This window comes from Ambystoma mexicanum, chromosome 2p (genome assembly GCF_040938575.1).
Source record: "Ambystoma mexicanum isolate Mex_15411 chromosome 2p, UKY_AmexF1_1, whole genome shotgun sequence".
Taxonomy (NCBI): Eukaryota; Metazoa; Chordata; class Amphibia; order Caudata; family Ambystomatidae; genus Ambystoma; species Ambystoma mexicanum.
The window spans coordinates 954,089,529-954,107,546 of NC_090923.1; the positions used below are offsets into that span (position 1 = coordinate 954,089,529).

Below are 18,018 nucleotides of genomic sequence, written 5' to 3' on the forward strand. Positions count from 1 at the left end.
TAGCGGAAGCAACAATTTGGGATGCCTTTGAGGCTAGGCAGAAGGGGAGCAGTTGCAAGTGGATCTAGGTCACCTGGTGCCTTCCTGCTTGCCGCTCTTTTTCCCTACTTAAGGAGCCCTCCAGCCTCTTTTCCTTTGCAGATGGGGAGCAGATGCAAGTGGATCTGGGTCACTTGGCCTAAGCCCCGCCCACCTGGTGCCTTCCTGCTAGCTGCTCTTTTTCACCACTTAGCAAGCCTCGCCCACCTGGCGCCTTGCTGCTCCTTTCAGCAATTAGCAAGCCTCGCCCACCTGGTGCCTTCCTGCTTGCCGCTCTTCTTCCCTATTCAGGGAGCCCTCCAGCCTCTCTTCCTTTGCAGATGGGGAGCAGGTGCAAGTGGATCTAGGTCATCTGGCCTAAGCACCACCCACCCTGCCTCTTCATTCCTGCTCTTAACTCTTAGATCAAGGGCGTCTCTCCCCCTGGCGTCCGAAGCGAAGGGCAAACAAAGAAAAGGGAAATTCCTGTTCGGACCAGAAGGATCCAAGGCCCAAACCCCTTCTCAGACAGCAGTTAAGCATGCACCAACATGAGTTTACTCCCTCGGTCTCCACAGGCCATCCCCAACCCCCCTGACCCCCCCCCGTGATGCTCCCTTATGCCCCCCGACCCCCTTCTCGCACACAGGTGTTGCCTGTTTTGCTCGATTCTTGTACCCTGCTCCCCCTCACCCCCTTTCTTGATACAATCTGGTTTCACCATCACCATCTTGTGGCCAATGCTGGATTTGACTTTTTATGCACTTCCTTGATTCACGGTGCATCACCCTTTCTCAACTCTCATGCTGGACTTCCTTTGCATCTTGTACTCATGGTGGCCCTGAATCACGCGGTTCCCATCTTCATCTTGTATCCTAGCTTACAACATTGTGTGTTACTGACTTCTGCAATTGTATTCGCTCTCCGCCATCGCTTCTCCACTCTTTCTTCTCCTCCTCTCCCTCCCCCCCCTACCCCCATCTCCTCCGCTCCTCCCCTTAATTTCTTCTATGCACTTACTCTATCAGAACTGTCCCTGGACCTAGTATGATAGCAACCCCATCTGGCTCCTCCCCTCTCTCCTTACTATTCCCCCCTCCCCCAGCACTATCTGAAATGTTGTCCGGCCTAGTACGATAGTCGCTTGTTTTGTTCCTCCCCTCCCTCTCTGCACCCCTCTCTCGCCTTTTGTTTTTCTCCAGCTTTACCAGAAATGTCATCAGGCCTAGCACGGTAGTCGCCTGTCCGTTCCATTTCCTTCCCACTCTCCCCCTCCCTTCCTCATCTATGTCTTAGCTCTTGCACTATATGAAATGTTGTCAGGCCGAGTAGGATGGTTAATTTCACATCCTTACTGTTCATGGCCTGTAAGAATGTCATATTTTCCCTTGTTCCCTTTCTTGCCTTGAAGCGATTTGAAACATTGTGTATAGGCGCTATATAAATAAACTATCATAACATACTCTCAGAGGGGAACTCCTTGCCTTGCATGCTCGCTACCAGAACCAGAAGCACGCCGTCAAGACCCAATTAGAAAAAGACCTACAGGACATTATGCAGAGGATGACACGCAATCCCACAAGAACTCTACGTAAAACTAAAACATTACGTAAATGCCAACAAAGCGGACAGGCTGCTGACTAGACAGCTCAAGCAGGAGTCTGCTGCCCATACGATTAAAGTGATTACCTCCCCACAAGGCGAGAAGGTTCACACCACCCTCGATATTGCAGCCCAATTTGCCACTTTCTACGAGAACCTATATAGGTCCGACTATCCAGGCGAGGAAGACCAAATGCACTAACTTAGGCAGATTACCCTTCCCCCAAATACCAAACGCAGACAGCATGGCCCTGGAGGTGGATTTCACTCAAGAGGAAGTCCTCCGAGCGATCAAACACCTCCCCCTGGGAAGAGCTCACGGACCAGACGGGTACCGCCCAGGGTTTTACAAAACCTACCAGCATATCCAAGCCCTCAGGCTGGTGACGCCGTTTAACACTTTCGCCGCCGTGGGAAAAATTACCCCCACTACGGAGGAAGCAAAAATCCTCTTATTACCCAAGCCAGAAAGACCCCACGCAATGTGGCTTATTATACAGGCCGATTGCACTAATAAACATTCATGCTGAAATCTATACTAGATTTCTGGCAAGCAGACTTGAGGGCCTATTACCACAACTAATCCACCCTGACCAATCCAGGTTTATTAGACAAACGCACAACATTATCAGGAGGGTCTGCAACATCCTGGAAAAAATTCAGAATAGAGGAACCCCTGCGGTCCTCCTCTTTGGACGCTGAAAAAACGTTTGACAGGGTGGAGCATTCCTTTCTATTCAACACAATGTGAAAACAGGGCCTGGGTCCGAAGTTCATGGCCATGGTCAGAGCCAATTACTGCAACCAGTCGGCTCGTATTCTGGTAAACTGGGATCTATCACCTCAGATAAAACTATCAAGCAGGTACCAAACAGTGGTGCCCCCTGTCGCCCCTTCTTTTTGCACTCCATCTGGAACCTTTCTTAGCTACTATTCGCCTGAATAACGACATTTGGGGCACACCATTCGGAAGGGTGGAGTAAAAAGTTTCGGCGTATGCCGACTACATGCTCCTCACTTTGGGGACGCCAGAAACATGGCTGCCGGCAGTTCAAAGAGATTCAGAGATTCGGGAAAGTGGCAGGGCTGAAGGTGATCCTGGCCAAATCACAGATTTTGAACCTGACACTGAAGGGGGACAAATTAACGCAGGCCCAACAATCCCCCCAATTTAGATGGATGCACACAAGTCTCAAGGTATTGGGAGTCCACCTAACGCCATCTATCAGGGGCCTTTACAACGCCAACTACCCCCCTCAGATAGAACAACTTATAAAACAATTCCACTCCTGGTGGCCTTTGTCTACTTCCTGGATAGGCAGAATCAACATCATCAAAATGATGGTCCTTCCTAAGTTATTATACCTCTTCCAAGCACTCCCCATCGCGGTGCCGGAATCGTTTTTCCCCGCCATATATAAACACATTAGAGCATATATGGAAGAGGTAGCGATGAAAACACTTTAGCTGGCGACCAAGAATGGAGGGCTAGGCATGCCTGATCTTCGAACTTTACTAATTAAAGACTGGCTATCCAGGGATTCCGGGAAGATATGGCAACAGATGGATCAGGCAGTAGTGGGTGCCCCACTGGGGGAAGTCCTATGGTTACACAAAGACCTCTGAACGCACAATATGCACAAATCAGACATCACCACATTAGTAGAGCAACACTGAGACTGGTTAGCATGGGCAAAACAATTCACCACCTTCCCTTCTACGTGTAAGCCGATTTGGGGTAACCCCCCAATTCTCTCCAGGGATTCCCAAGGGCACGTTTAGGAAATGGAAGGATGCGGGCTATACCAAATATGTTCCAAGGCCCAGACAAACTCATTCCCTAAGTGCAAGGAGGAACTGGGCTTAGCAGAAACAGACGGAATACAATACCTTCAACTGCGCCACTGGCTAATGGATCCCCAGACAAGGGCGGGGGCAACCAGATCCCTAACCCCATTCGAAAGATTTCTTACAACAGACTCAGGGGACAAACGCCTCAGATCTAACATCTACAAAATAAGCCTTGATGCAAAACGCACCACAACCACTACATGTACCAAATACATGAGGGCATGGGAGGAGACACTTGGGGAACCCATCACGGAGGAAGATTCGGAGGGAATCTGGCACAACATCCCAAAACTCACCCAAGCAATACAGATCAGGGAATGTTGGTACAAGTTAATGACGCAGTGGCACTACTCCACTTCAAAACTGAAAAAGATTTACCCCAATTCGACAGGGATGTGCTGGCGGGACTGTGGCGGGTTTGGGGACTGGCTCCACATCTGGCGGGGATGCAGTAAACTGCAAACCTTTTGGAATCAAATAGATCAACACCGGCACATGATTTTTCGAACATATTCCCATAGAGGGCCCAGGGAGGGGATACTAGGCCTGCACGCACCAGGGTGGAACGAATGGGTAAAACCTATCAAGAAAGCATAGGTGATCCTGTCACTCTCGGCACTCTTGGCCATAGCGCAGACATGGAAGGCTAAGGACCCACCAACGGTGTATGATGGGTACTTTAAAATCTGGAATTTCACAGCACTAGAGTGGATGTCCTACACATTACATGGAACTCAAGCGAAGTTTGCAACGGACTGGGAGGAAGTGATGGCCTTTCTGAACTAGGACTACAGAAAAGGCCTCTGCCCGCATACCCTCCACATACTGGAAATAGGGTAAAACTCGATCAGAGACCAAGTTCTGGATCGATGGCGGTATGGGATGATCAAAGTCTTATTTTTTGTTCTGGGGCGACAGATGCTTCGATTTGGGAGGGGAGGACTGTAGGGGGGTTCATACAGGTCAATATCAATTTATTGTTCCAGTTCTGGGAGTGCGGGAGAGGATGGGGGGGGGGGCGGGAGCCAACCCAAATCCCCATATGCTCTGGAATTGCAAGACTCGATATGCCTCATCTGCGCGTACACGGCTCCGGTGCTTCAGGGGGATACGCTGGAGAAAGTTCTAACCCGGTTAGCAAACTACGGGTGAGGGGGACAGCACACTGGTAGGGGGTGGGGACTTCAACAAAACAGTGAAGCCGTAGTGGACTGGTTACAGTACCAAGGGGTGGGGTCTTTCCTACACCAAACTTAGAACATTTATGGAGGCTGCAGGTCTGAGAGATATATGGCGGGACCAACACCCAGTTGAGAAGGGCTTCTCTTTTTATTGGAACGCACACTCAGCCCTATCACGGATAGATGAACAAGTTACTTACCAACTGGTAACGTTCTTTCGACTGGATGCTCCTCCAACGTATATTCCACATCTTTGACATGTAATGTCCACAGCTGTGCTGCTTCAGAAATCTTTCGGCAGAGGGCATCCTGCGTCGGGTCGAAGTCCCTCAAGGGTGTATTAACTAGGACGCACGGCGCCCATAGCCTCAGTTTATGTTTTTTCCTCCATAACGTGTGACATGCTCGTACAGAACGCCTGCTTGACTGCACATAGCCTTGCAGGAACGCAAGCCGCAATAACATAGGAAATTCTTCCGAGGGGCAGGCTGGGAGGGTGATGTGGAATACGTTGGGAGGACCATCCAGTCGAAAGAACGTTACCAGTTGTAAGTAACATGGATTGTGTCCTCCACCGTACTCCACATCTTAGACAGACTACCAAAGCAGTATCAGTGATGGAGGAGGGTGAAGAATTTAGAATACCCAATCAGATGGCAGACTAAAGCACAGCTTTACCAAAGGCCAAATCCTGACCATGGAGTGTATCCAGGGAGTAATGTCTGAAAAAAGGTGTGGATGAAAGACCACATTGCTGCATCACAAATATTTTTTATGCAGGGCTGTGGATGTAGCCACGCCCTTAGTGGAGTGAGCTCGCAATCCCTCAGGAGGGTCCTTGCCCGCCAATCTGTAGTATTCAGTAATGGTGAGGATAATCCACCTGGACAAGGTCCGTTTGGTAACAGCCTGGCCCAATCGGTGTCCAGTGTACCCCACAAATAGCTGGTCGTCCACTCGGACCCTAGACATCCTAGAGATATAAAATCTCAAAGCTATCCTAGGGTCCAACCTATGGAGTCTCTCCTCTTCCTTGCAAGGATGAGGGGGAGGATAGAAAGCAGGAAGCACCACTTTCTGGCTCAGTTGAAACCAGACACTACCTTGGGTAGGAAGGACGGACGGACCCCCAGTACAACCCTATCCTTGTGGAACACAGTAAAGGGTGGCTTAGATGAAAGTGCCTGCAATTCACTCACAGGCCCTCAGCTCCAACAGGTTGATGTGGAGTTTGGACTCCGACGGAGACCAACAACCACTGGCAGTCAGCGCTTTGGCATGAGCTCCCCCATCCTGTGAGAGAAGCGTCCATCACCACCGTCACCTCCGGCCACGGTTGCCAAAACGGCTGCTCCTTCATCAGATTCTCTTCACTGGCCCACCACAGAAGATCCTGCAAGACCGAGAGTGGAATCGGAACGGGATCCGACATCTTGTCTGAGAATTGCGACCACTGCATCTTGAGAACCCATTGAAGGAATCTCATCCTCAGTCTGGCCTCTGGCACCAGAAAAATGCAGGATGCCATGAGGCCTAGCAACCTTAAGAAATCGAAAGCCGGAAAAGACTCTGGGGACATTGAAATGTTTTGACCATCTGTACAATGTGATGAGCCCTCACCTTGGAGGGGAGCACTTCGCCAAGGACGTGCCCAACACAGCCTTGATGTACTGGAGCTGTTGGGAAGGGGTCATATGCGACTTATTGAAATTGAGGGAGAAGCCCAGCTTGTGAAGGGAGCGGCAGGTGAGGCCGAGATGATCCAAAGCTTGTTTTAGGAGAACGCGCTCGGATGAACCAGTCGTCCAGGTAGGGGTAGACGTGAACCCCCGTCCTCCCACCCCACTCGCCTGAGATATGGTGACAACACCACCATTAGCTTGGTGAAGACCCTTGGGCGGAAGTCAATCCGAATGGGAGGAACCGAAACTGAAAGTGTGAGTTGCCAGCCGCAAACCTCAGGTATTTACTGTGCTTTGGATGAATCGGCACATGAAAATAAGCATCCTGTAGGTCCAGAGACACCAACCAATCCTGAAGTCGAAGGGCCTGAAGGACCTGAGAAAGAGTGACCATCTTGAACTTGTCCTTCCAGAGGAACTTGTTCAACCAACGCAAGTCCAAGATGGGTCTCAGTCCCCAGTCTTTCTTTGGAATCAAAAAATATGGGGGAATACCATCCATTGTTCCACTCTGCCACAGGCACCAGTTCTATAGCGCTCTTCTCCAGCAGGGTCAATACTTCCTGCACATGGATCGGATCTGGAAGCTTCAAAGAGATTACCCTGTGGATTGTCGTGAGGCTGCTTTAGGAAGGGAAGGCAGTAGCCGTGGGCCATTGTATCCAGAACCCACGCATCCTAAGTAATAGCTCACCATTCTTCGAGATGCTGAGACAGTCTGCCCCCAACCGGCGAACAATGGAACATGGCTTCATAGCTATTTTGGAGCGGCTGTGGCAGCGCCTGAAGGCAAAGAGGCAGCTGCCTGAGCGGCTTTGGCACCTCTATTTCCCCGTCCACCACGGGTACCTTTTCGGTGGCCCCTTTGATTAGCGGCTCCTCTTGTTCTACCAAAAGAGGAGTAATAACGAAAGGTACCCTCCTCCAGTGTTGTCCCCTAGGACTAAAAGGCAGAGGTTGATGCACAGCTGCGCCCAAAGATTTAGCAGCAGCTTTGGAGGTCTGCAACCTCTCAAGGCTCTCGTCAGCCTTGCTGCCAAACAAATGAGAGCCATCAAAGGGCATGTTCAGAAGCAAAACCAGACTTCCGCAACCACGCAAACCTGCGCATCACGGTGCTCGCAGCCATGGATCGGCTAACACCATCAGCCGTGTCCAACCCAGACTGAAGGGATTCACACATGGCATCTTTGCAATCCTGCACAAGAGCAAGGAACCCAGCCCTTTCTTCCCCCTCGGGGATATGCTCAGCCTCCAGAGAGACAATTCCACAGTGAGTGTGAAAACCTTGCCAAGGCACAAGTGGAGTTGGGTGACTTCAGTGCCATACTCCCAGCAGAAAATACCTTGCGTGCCCAACCATCGAAGAGTTTGTCGTCCCCATTAGGAGGGATGGTAGGGTACACCGCCTGCCTCGAGGTGGCTGTAGCCGCCTGGACCACCAAACTCTCGGGAGTGGGGTGAGTGGATAGGTAGCTGGGGTCACTACTGGATGGGTGGTATTTCTTCGTTAACGACTTGTTGACCGCCGGAAGAGCCTCTGGGTTCTGCCAAGTAGATGCCACCCTATTTTGCAATGCCAAATGAAAAGGCAACACTGGGTCAGTGGACAGACCCTGATCCAAAATATCAGTCAGGTCATCCTGATCAAATGCAACCGGAGGACCGGACCACCCGAGATACTCTAACTCTAGACATCAACCTATAGGAAGATTCAGCATGAGCCCCAGGCTCTGGCTTACCAAACTCCACCTCAGGAGATGTGTCAAGGCCACTGGCTTCATGCAACCACTGACGCAACTCATCCAACTGACTGTCTTCAGAAAAGACCATGTCAGGAGCCTCATGAGTTTTAACAGGCTCAAACTCCATATCTGCTCCTCATCCTCATAAATATCATGCAGAGAATGAAAACTCCTTCCTAGGGACAGGAGCGGCCCTGGAGTCCACAACAGGCCTCACGGTCCTGGATAAAGCCTTTCTCTGAGGATCCACAGTACCAGGGGCCTCCACTGGCAAATTCCAGCCAAACTGCCCCGAAGGCGCCGACCGCTTCAGCGTCGACAATGGCGCTGAAGGCTCAGAGGAATGGATCAAAGGCAAAGCTCCGACAGCCGCACTCTGACATGGCGCCGGCTGTTTAGATGCCAACCTCGAGCCCTTTCCAGATTTCTGCGGTTTTCGCTGGGGACGAAGACCGAGACCTGGATCTGGCACGTCTCTGGCAATCCACCGGAGCCTTGTCCGAACAGGACCTCGACGGTTCCCGATGTTTATCGCGCCGAGTGCCCAAGCCCGAAGGCACACGAGCATCGGACCGAGACTGTTCCCTGCTGTCTTCTTACGAAGGCACAGACCGAACTGTGCCCTGGGATTGAAAAATCGCCAGCATTTGCTCCCTGAATGCCTCCCATTCCTCAGGAGTCGAGGATTTAGTGGGACAAGCCACTTTCCTCGCAGAGCCATCATCCGATGAGGAAGGCGACCGGTGCACCGCTTCCGGGAGTGCAGAGACGAGGACGAGTGGCGAGATCCACTCCGGGATCGGGATGCCCGGGACGACTCCTGACGAAGAGTCAACCCTCGAATCGTCGGTGGAAATACCCGTCGTTTTTTGAGACTTTTGAGGTTTAGAAACCCAACCTACCTGTAACTTCCCCTTACGCTCCCGCAAGGCCTTGGCAGTCAACGACTGGCACTTAGAGCAGTCATCGGTATCATGACTTTCACCCAGACACCACAAGCAGATGCCGTGCAGGTCCGTTATCGACATTTTGGACTTCCAGTCCTGGCATGTCTTAAACCCAGATCACGGAGTCAGAGGAGTTCTCGAAGCAAACACGTTTGCGGAAAAAACAGAACTGAGGCTACGGGCTCCGTGCGTCCTATTTATAACATCCGGTGACATCACCCTCAACTGAGGCCCTCGTGGGACATCGACCCCGACGCAGGACGCCCTCTGCTGAAAAATATCCTTAGCAGCACAGCTGTGGACATTACAGGTCAAAGATGTGGAATACGTTGGAGGAGACAATCCATTCGAATACATGTTTCTGCCTGGCGAATTGGCCATCAGGGCGGTCTCGGGCACAGTATCTCCAGAGAGGGGTATCGGACCACTCCCCAATGAAGGTTCAGATAAAAGGTAGGGTGCAGAGTGGAGGGTGGCATCAACGTGTTTTACTTGAAAGAAGTGAAGATTGTGGACGCAGTTCAAGTGGAATCAGAGGAATATTTTTTTAACAGGGGGACCAGCTCCGAAGAGAGGTGGAACAGGCTGAGGCCAAGCACATTAGTTCACACACAGAGTGGGAGGGAACTATCTAAAGCGATGGGTCACTACAGAACGGTGAACACGTCAGGAGGCACGGGCAGCATACTGGGCCAAGCAGGTGAGAATATTGGATACTGGAGAAAATGGGGCCCTTTATTGGCATGGCTAGACAAACAAGATGAAGAAGCAAGGTGGGTGAGGGAAATCAGGTAGCCGGGAGGACACATAGCGAGAGAAGACAAGGAGATAGCAGAAGCGTTCGAAAACTTATCAGGGGCTCAATGGAAGGCCGCATCCGGAGATAAGAGCAAGGATTTTGTAATCCATAGAAGAAACAACCTTGACCAGACTGAGCCAGGAACAGAGAGAAAGGTTGGAGCTTGATCCTACCCTGGAGGAGATCCAAGCGGCTATGTCGCAGCTACAGGTGGGCAAATCGCTGGGGCTGAACAGATTCCCAGCTGAGTTTTGGAGGCTAGTGGGGCAAGGGCTGGCAGATGTTCCTGGGGGGTTTGGAGGAGGCAATGTTGCCAGTGGGCCTCCATCAGGCCATGGTGGTAGTGATACATAAATAAGGTAGACCAGCGGATCAATGTGGCGCATACCACCCAATTCGCTGAGAAATGGGAAAGCAAAGGTTCTAGTGAAAGCTCCAGCCAATAAAATGTTACCACTGATGGGAGAACTAATACACCCGGATCAATGCGGCTTTAGGGCAACCAGAATGAATATCAGTTGCCTGTGCAATGCGCTGGATGCAACCTCAGTCCAAAGGGTCTACACACGGTCATGGCGATAGATGCAGAAAAAGAATTGGACTCCACTGGGGTGAGAATACTTATGGGCGGTAGTGGACAAATTCAGGTTTGGGCCCAGATTCGTGGGGTGGGTCAAATTGTTGTATAAAGACCCAGCAGCAAGGGTTAAAGTGAATGGATGGATTTCAGGTAGCTTGCCGCTTCAACGGGGGGACAAGACAGGGCTGCCCGCTGTCGCCACTGCTTTTCCTGCTGGCCATGGAGCACTTGGCGCCGCAAATACAATCATATCCCAGGGTGCAAGGGGTTCGAGAAGCCTGGGGGCCGGGGAGAAGACTGCATCTCGTATAGAGAGGACATTCTTATCTATGAGGGATCCCAAAGTTACCAGACCTAGAGTGAGAGATCGAACGGGATTTCGGGGAGGTCAGTGGGCTCAGAATTAACTGGGAGAAATCGATTATGTTGCTGGTTAATGAGGGGGTATGAAGCAAGTCCAGAGAGATGCCCCCTTGTGACAGAACGGTCCTACTTTAAATACTTGGGCATTAAAGTGGGAGTAGAGAGCGTGCAATACCGTAAGAACAATCTGGACCCAGTACTAGACAGGCTACAGAATGATGCGAAACACTTGACAATGCTCCCACTGTCCTTGGCAGGGTGAGCAAATCTGTTCAAAATGATGGAGTTGCAGAGGCTGCTATATGTTCCCAAAATGCCCCTATATGGGTTCTCTCCAGGGTTTTTAGGATCGAGGGGCTTCAAAGGGAGATTATATGGGGAGGTGAGGGCCGAAGAATAGCAATGTTGCTGCTGTGCAGGTCGGTGTGGAATGGAGGATTGGGAGCCCCAAATGTGCAACATTATTACTGGGCATCTCAATTACTAGTGATCAATTAGTGGTTATTGGAGGGGGGCAGTAGACCACACAGCTTGGGAATTAGGCAGGATGGGTGCTAACCCACCCCTACAGGTGAGCTATGGAGGTAGGGTAGAACATGGGCTCCCTGGTGCTTGGGTCAGTGTGCTAGAGGTCAGGAGAGCGGCCTTAAAGGAGGGATAGTAACCATGGAGGCACCTATGGTGCAATGCAGACTTGCCAGAAGTCCTGAAATTAGGCCTACAACGGAAGTGGCACGAAAAAGGTATCACACGGGTAGCACATATAGTCTAACAAAACCAACTTGCGTCCTTTCGGCAGTTGCAAGAAGGCTATGGTCTGATAGAAAGGGATAGGTACACATCCATTCGGTTGCATCACGCACTGTCCCGGGAGGGAAGGGAAACATTGGACCTACCAGACAGGTCGCCTCTAGAGGCTAACCTAATGGAAGGTGAAATCAAGTTAAAGGGAATCGGGCAATTGTATCAGATGTTAAACAGCTTTAATACTAAACCTCTAACAAAATTGCGAGATTCTTGGGAAGGTAACCTGGGAAGTATGGAGGAAGAAGACTGGATGGAGGTTCTTGGATCGCCAAGGGAGGAGAGTATTACAGTAATGGTACGCCTAATACAGTACAAGGTGTTGCACATTCTATTACAGTAGGGACTACTTGCATCAAATGGGCCGGCCAGATGACACCCCCCAACCCCTCCCTATGTTTGAAGTGCAAGGGGGGAAAGGGATCTTTATTTCACATGGGCTGGGAGCACCCCATGGTAATGTCCTTCTGGGATAAAGTGAGAGGGAAAATGGAAGGGTTGGTGGGGGAAGTGATCCCCGATTGTGCCAAACTGATCTTGCTGAACGTGTCGGGGTGAAATAAGGCTTTAGTGCCAGAGAAAAATCACTGCTCCGGACGGCTTTGACACTGGATGAAAAGAGGCTGGCAAAGGAATGGGGTACCCCCCACACATCCTAGTTTCCGGCGACTGAAGGAAATTGACTATTAAGCATAGCTTGAGAAATGGGTATACAGAGAAAGGGGATGCCCCCCAGAAATTTCAAAAGATTTGGGTGGAATGGTTGGAGATGGGATAGGCTCTTGTGGACGAGGAGTGAATGTAAGGGATCTTGGGGAAGAGGGATGTAGGAATGTGGGGAATGTCAGATTTTGGGAATGGAATGGTGGGAGGAAAGATGGGGCAGGGGAAGAGTGTGGGGACGAGAGGGACACGTGCTTTGAACAGAATATTATTTGACCTGTGGTTACAAAGGTTTGAACGTTTTTATCGGTTGGTGGAAAAACCAATAAATAGTTTTATAATTTTTTTTTTAAAAAGGTGATTGAATGGTACAAGAGTGCTAATGCAGAAAATATACAAAAGCAAGGTTTGTTTGAATGCAATGAAGGTAAAGTACAAAGTCAACACCCAATAAGAAGAATGTTTGAATGCAGACAAGGCAAAGTATGAAGGCAAACCCCAATCAAATACAGATGCATGAGAAGCCAATGTGGGGGAGAGGTCTTGAGCAAATACGTTGGAGCAAATATTAACACAGATAGATGTACCAAGCACCACATGGTATATGCTATTGTGGTATATCGAGGAACAGTGAAACACATAAGAAGTCCTGGCAGGCGAGTATACCAGGCAGTTGAAGTTGTATCAAGATTCCTGGCAGGAGAGTACACCAGGTGATCTGAAACCCCTAAAGAAAAGTCCTAGCAGGGGGTACACCAGGCAGCTGAAAATTGTATAAAGATTCCTGGCAGGGGAGTATACCAGGTCATCTGCGGAGTTACAAGAACCTCTACAGAAAGACTGTTACAGAACTATTTGCTTAAACATAACTTTGTGACTCTTGAGAAGACGCAAAGGAACTGTTGGCTAAACAGACATTTTTACCATCCTGTTTAAGAATCCGGGCAGGGAACCACCCTCTGGATCCAAGGGTCTTTACCTTGGAGAACATTTTCATTGGCGCTATTCTTATACTTTTGGTTTTGAACACTTTCTCCAACATCAAGTTAAAGACATTTCCTTGGACTCTCTGCAGTTTTGTTTATAGTATGGGGGTCAGGATAGGTGGTTTTGGGCACAAGGAAGGCTTTTCAGTTACGGACATCCTGACACAGACGGATCCTTAGTTTTAGTTTCTAGGTAGGGAAGTTCCTCTTTAGAATAGGGCTAGAGAGGCGTTTTCCAAACCCATTTTTATTTAATAAAAAATTATTTAACCAAGAATACAGCAACCTTGTGTCCATTTCCCATTTCTGACCCCTCACATTTGCCTCCACCCTTTGATGTTACATCTCCTCCTCCTGTCACTCCTTCACCACCTCCCGCCACACTACTCCCCCCCCCTCCTCCACACTACTCAAACCCTTTCACCCTGTATCATTCAATTCACATTAACTTCTTACACTAACGTATCTGCTCACGTACCACACAAACACACACTCACACTGCAGAGCCACTTGCACTGTTAAGCCAGTACTTCACATACTCCACAAAACTCCTCCAGAAGCTGCCCGTCTGACCTCCTGCTGGTCTCTTGGTCATCCTCCATCCCTGATCTCACCTGAAAAACCCATGCGTCCTACTTCCTGCCCCTCCTACCCCCCCTCGAGGTGAGGATTGGACAGCTTTCTCCAGCCAATCTGACTCAGAAGAACACAAAGGGGGGCTAAAGCTCTGCCCACTTACTCGTGCATGCACGCTGTGTACCAAAGTTGGCAGCGTAAGAAGTCCAAGTCTGTGTTCTCGGGGACCGTTCCTGTGGGGTATCCAGTTAAGTCCGAGGGAGGATGGTTCCGTTTCACCTTTAAGTCCCTGGTGGTCAAGTGGACTGATGACTGGTTGCACAAGCTCGTCTGCAGACTGACAGTTCCACGATGTGGGTTTTCCCTCGGCCTGTGCGCGGTTGCAGCTGCTGTCTCTCCTGGCAGTACACTGCTGCAGTTGTGTTTCTGTGAGGCTGTGGTTCTTTTTTGTGGCTTTTCCCCTCTTGTACGCATGTGGGGCAGTGATACCGATTTTCTTGCTTATCCTTCGGTTTCTGGAAACTAAAAAGACCCTGGCTAGTATGCAAGACATGATGCAAAGCTGGAGACAATGGTCTTCAGACCAACATACTGGCTCAATGGGGGAAATGAAGCAGTAATTGATGTGGGGGGGTGCTGTCTGCTGCCATTGTCCACATGAGGGGGTGGGACTGGCTCTGGATTGCTCAGTGGTAGGCCTCCCACCCCCCCAGCTGAGATGGGTTCCCGTCCTTTCTGGCCTTGTGTCACTTACTACAGAGTTGACAGGGTTTGCAAAATGGTTAACATTATTAATTAATCCAAGGTCAAAGCTGATTGAATGGGTACAATCACAATACCATATAGCTGCTGCTGGTGTATTGCTCCACAGTTTAGGATCTAGAGTAAAACCCCAGTGCTTCCTGTGGGGAGGGATCCCATTCTTGGACACATTTGCTAGAAGTGCTGAAAATTTTCCTACGGGGAAGAGAGAAAAATAAATAAAGTGAAAAGGAAATGGGCAGACTTAAGCCCCAACAAGAGCATATGGCTTAGGTGTGACCTGCTTCTAATAAGTTGAGTAAAGCAACACACACACTGTTAGAGTTTTGATGGTGATATATACAGGGATTCCATGCGACTGTTGGTGTGGATTCAAATCCAAATCTGGCACGGCAAAAGTAGAAGTTCTTGTGCTAAAGGTTTGGATGATTTCCTCCAATCTACTTTATTAATGTTCATGTTTGGATCGCACTGATAGTCATGCATAGTCCTGTCCCTTTTGGAAAGAAACAAAGGCAAGGTAGAATTGGCTAATACAATGGACAGAGGGGCTTTGCTTCCAATGTGCTAGGCTTGCATTTGGTGAAAATACCTGGTGTAAAGCAAAAGAGTGCCCTGCAAACAATAGGCAAGTATATCCTCTGTCTGGAACCTCTTATTTAAAGAGAGGTGGGTTTAAGACATTTCTCGCAGCTAGCCTTTACAAACTCCCATGACCTTATTGCAAGCTACTGAAAGCAATGCTCCAACCCCCTGCTGGGCATAATATTTTAAGATGTGCATGAACTGCAGTCAACATCCAAAAAAAGTAGCCTGGACATCAGGGCAGACTATTCCTCCTTGGTGCAAGGCAGATATGGATGCAGAAATGACAGCTATAAATACAGAAATGCATGGAAATGACAACATATTCGATTTCTAAGTTTTGAAGCATAACAAAAATATCTAAATGAACAAGTCCCAGAAAATGCACTTCTCAAGCTCTGAAGTCCCACCATAAATATGTCAACTACTTGGGCTTTAGAAAGTGCACCTCTATATTTTACACTATCTTGTCCCATCGATTGCCATCGAGTGTCCACTCATGATGTAGTCCAGATGCCATGGTGTCGGACTGTTGCGCAGGCAAAATGAAAATTCCTGACAGGAGAATCAGATACCCATAGGCTTTCCCAATTTCAGATCTGTTTCGCAGAGTTGATTTGTCATTATTTGTGCGATTCCTGCCTGTTACCATCAGGCTCCTATTGGTCCCTTCTGTATAAATGTTATGCAATGGGTTGATGAGGTGAGTAGACCGGCAGGAACTTCACTAACTTTTAGGCTTTACCATCTGCAACCTTTCCAGGATCGGTGGTCACATAAGAGCATCTTTGCAATTCTTGATCATTGCTTTCAGGAATGGGGACTGGGTACCAATAGGCTCTGCCAATCTCTGTAGGAATGTCAGGGTTTGTGAAGGTGATCAGAGCTTCAGTGAACCTTTTGGAAGAGGCATATTCACATCTAAAGAATCCCACCAAAACCTTGGTGGTGGCCTATATATCAAGAACCCATACCTCAAAGCAAAATGAGTCTCAAATGGGCATAAACATGAAATCAATGTAGAAATGTCAGCAGGATCCAGGATTTCCATCAGAAGAATTTAGAACTAGTGCTCCTAGTTTAGGATCACAGTGAACCTACAAACACTAGGATGACCTCTACCCGCTACACTGATGACAAAGGAACCCACACAATGGCAGATTGGCAACCTGTTCAACTAGAGCCGCACTGCATGAGGGATTACAACTCTGTTCCATGTGGGCACCCGTTTTGGAAGAGGCACTGGCAGTGCAGAAAAGTCTTACTGCTACAGACTATGGGGAAAAGAAACTTTTCAAACCAGGCATTCCAATATGTAGGTTTCACCTCGGCAAACAATGGACTTTTTCTCGTTTTCCAGAGAGGCAGAAGAGGAGGAAGAAGTTAGATAATTACCTCTACTAAACACAACAGACACCACACATATAGAAGGTACACATTTGCCACTATGATGTTGCAATGGTTTTTATTATAAATGGCCTCAATAGTTACGGCATGAGAGACGAGATTCTTCCAAGAATTCAAAGAAATGTTGACAATCTTTTATATAACATGGATGACATTGGTCTAAGCCTTTGCCAAGTAATAAAGTGCCATGATTACATTTCTTTTGTCTGAAATTCCCCAACTCTGACATTGCCTTTGATGAAGGGAAACACCATGCGGGGTGACCGTTATTGTCAGACAAAAGTGAAAAGGGGGGTTTTGGCCATGTGACTACAACAAGATTCCCAGGCAACGCAGCTTTGGGAGATCAAATCGAGGAAACCAAACCTCAGCAGGTCCTTTGGTATTTGAAAGTAGATTTTTGCATCCAGAGAAGAGAAGCATAAGAAATGTTGCAGTGAAACAAGTGAATGAGGACTAAAAAAAGAAAATGAAAGAAAATGCATCTAACTGGGTTTGCTGTTCGAAAGCAAGCACTGTGAATCCAAATGGCAAGTATACTACTAAGCTAGCAATGTTGAGAATCAGTTTACAGCCTAGTCTTTGGTGAAGCAATCCATGCTCAAGCCTCAATTTTCACCTGGAAGTACAAAATAAAGTATATTCCTTAAAGGTGTTCACCATATGTAATGAATACAGTCACACTAGCAAAATCACAGACATACCTGTGCACGTAGTTAAGTTCATGGATGGAGTGAATCGCCAAAACCATCTCTGCCAGGTAGAAACGGGCCATGTCCTCAGGCAGCCGATCTTCAAACTTGCTTAAGAGGGTAAGGAGGTCACCACCAACATAATAATCCATCACTAGGTACTGCAGGGGGATAAAATAGGTTGCAACAAGCATCACATCACAGATAACCGTAAAGCACAGCATGTGGCATGCTTCCATTGGTCGCAAGTTGAGACTACATTTCACTGAGCACAAATTTGAGGCCACCATCGGGCAGAGTATGCAAAATGCAGGCAGACCTAATCAAAAAATTCTCAAGTAGTAAGCATGCAACATCTGCATGCTGCTGTAGATACTGTGAGAGTGGTATACACTACCCCACCAGGTAAGTAATTTGGAAAACTGGATCATGTGAAGACAGGGCTATGTGCACTGTTGCTTGCGAAGGAAGCAAGACAGGTGCAGAGTTGCGTACATCTGCACAACACTCATGAGCATCTCAAATAGTCATGAAGAGGAAACCAACTCAGCATTGACCATGGACAGGGGAAAGCAAGTGGAGTACCATGTCCAGAATAGGTCACCAGTTAAGGGCAGAAGGGGGCACTGTTCACAATAGGCGACTTACACAGACGAGGGGAACTACACTGCTGAGGATAGGTCACTGAAAAGGACCAGAGAAGGGAATACTAGTCAGAGATACTGACCAAGGAAGAGGACTCCTGAGTTTGGGTCACTGATGGACACAAAAGATT

General features: G+C 48.8%; 1 protein-coding gene across 2 annotated transcripts in view; it reads right to left on the minus strand.

The window, feature by feature from the left end:
* The window catches only part of LOC138566955 (serine/threonine-protein kinase MRCK alpha-like), a 2,642,347-nt gene that overhangs the window by 2,069,686 nt on the left and 554,643 nt on the right, over positions 1-18,018 (minus strand). For both annotated transcript variants that reach the window (XM_069644738.1, XM_069644739.1), the window contains exon 5: positions 17,256-17,404. In XM_069644738.1, the coding sequence (XP_069500839.1) occupies positions 17,256-17,404 (149 nt within the window). The remainder of the gene's footprint in view (positions 1-17,255; positions 17,405-18,018) is intronic.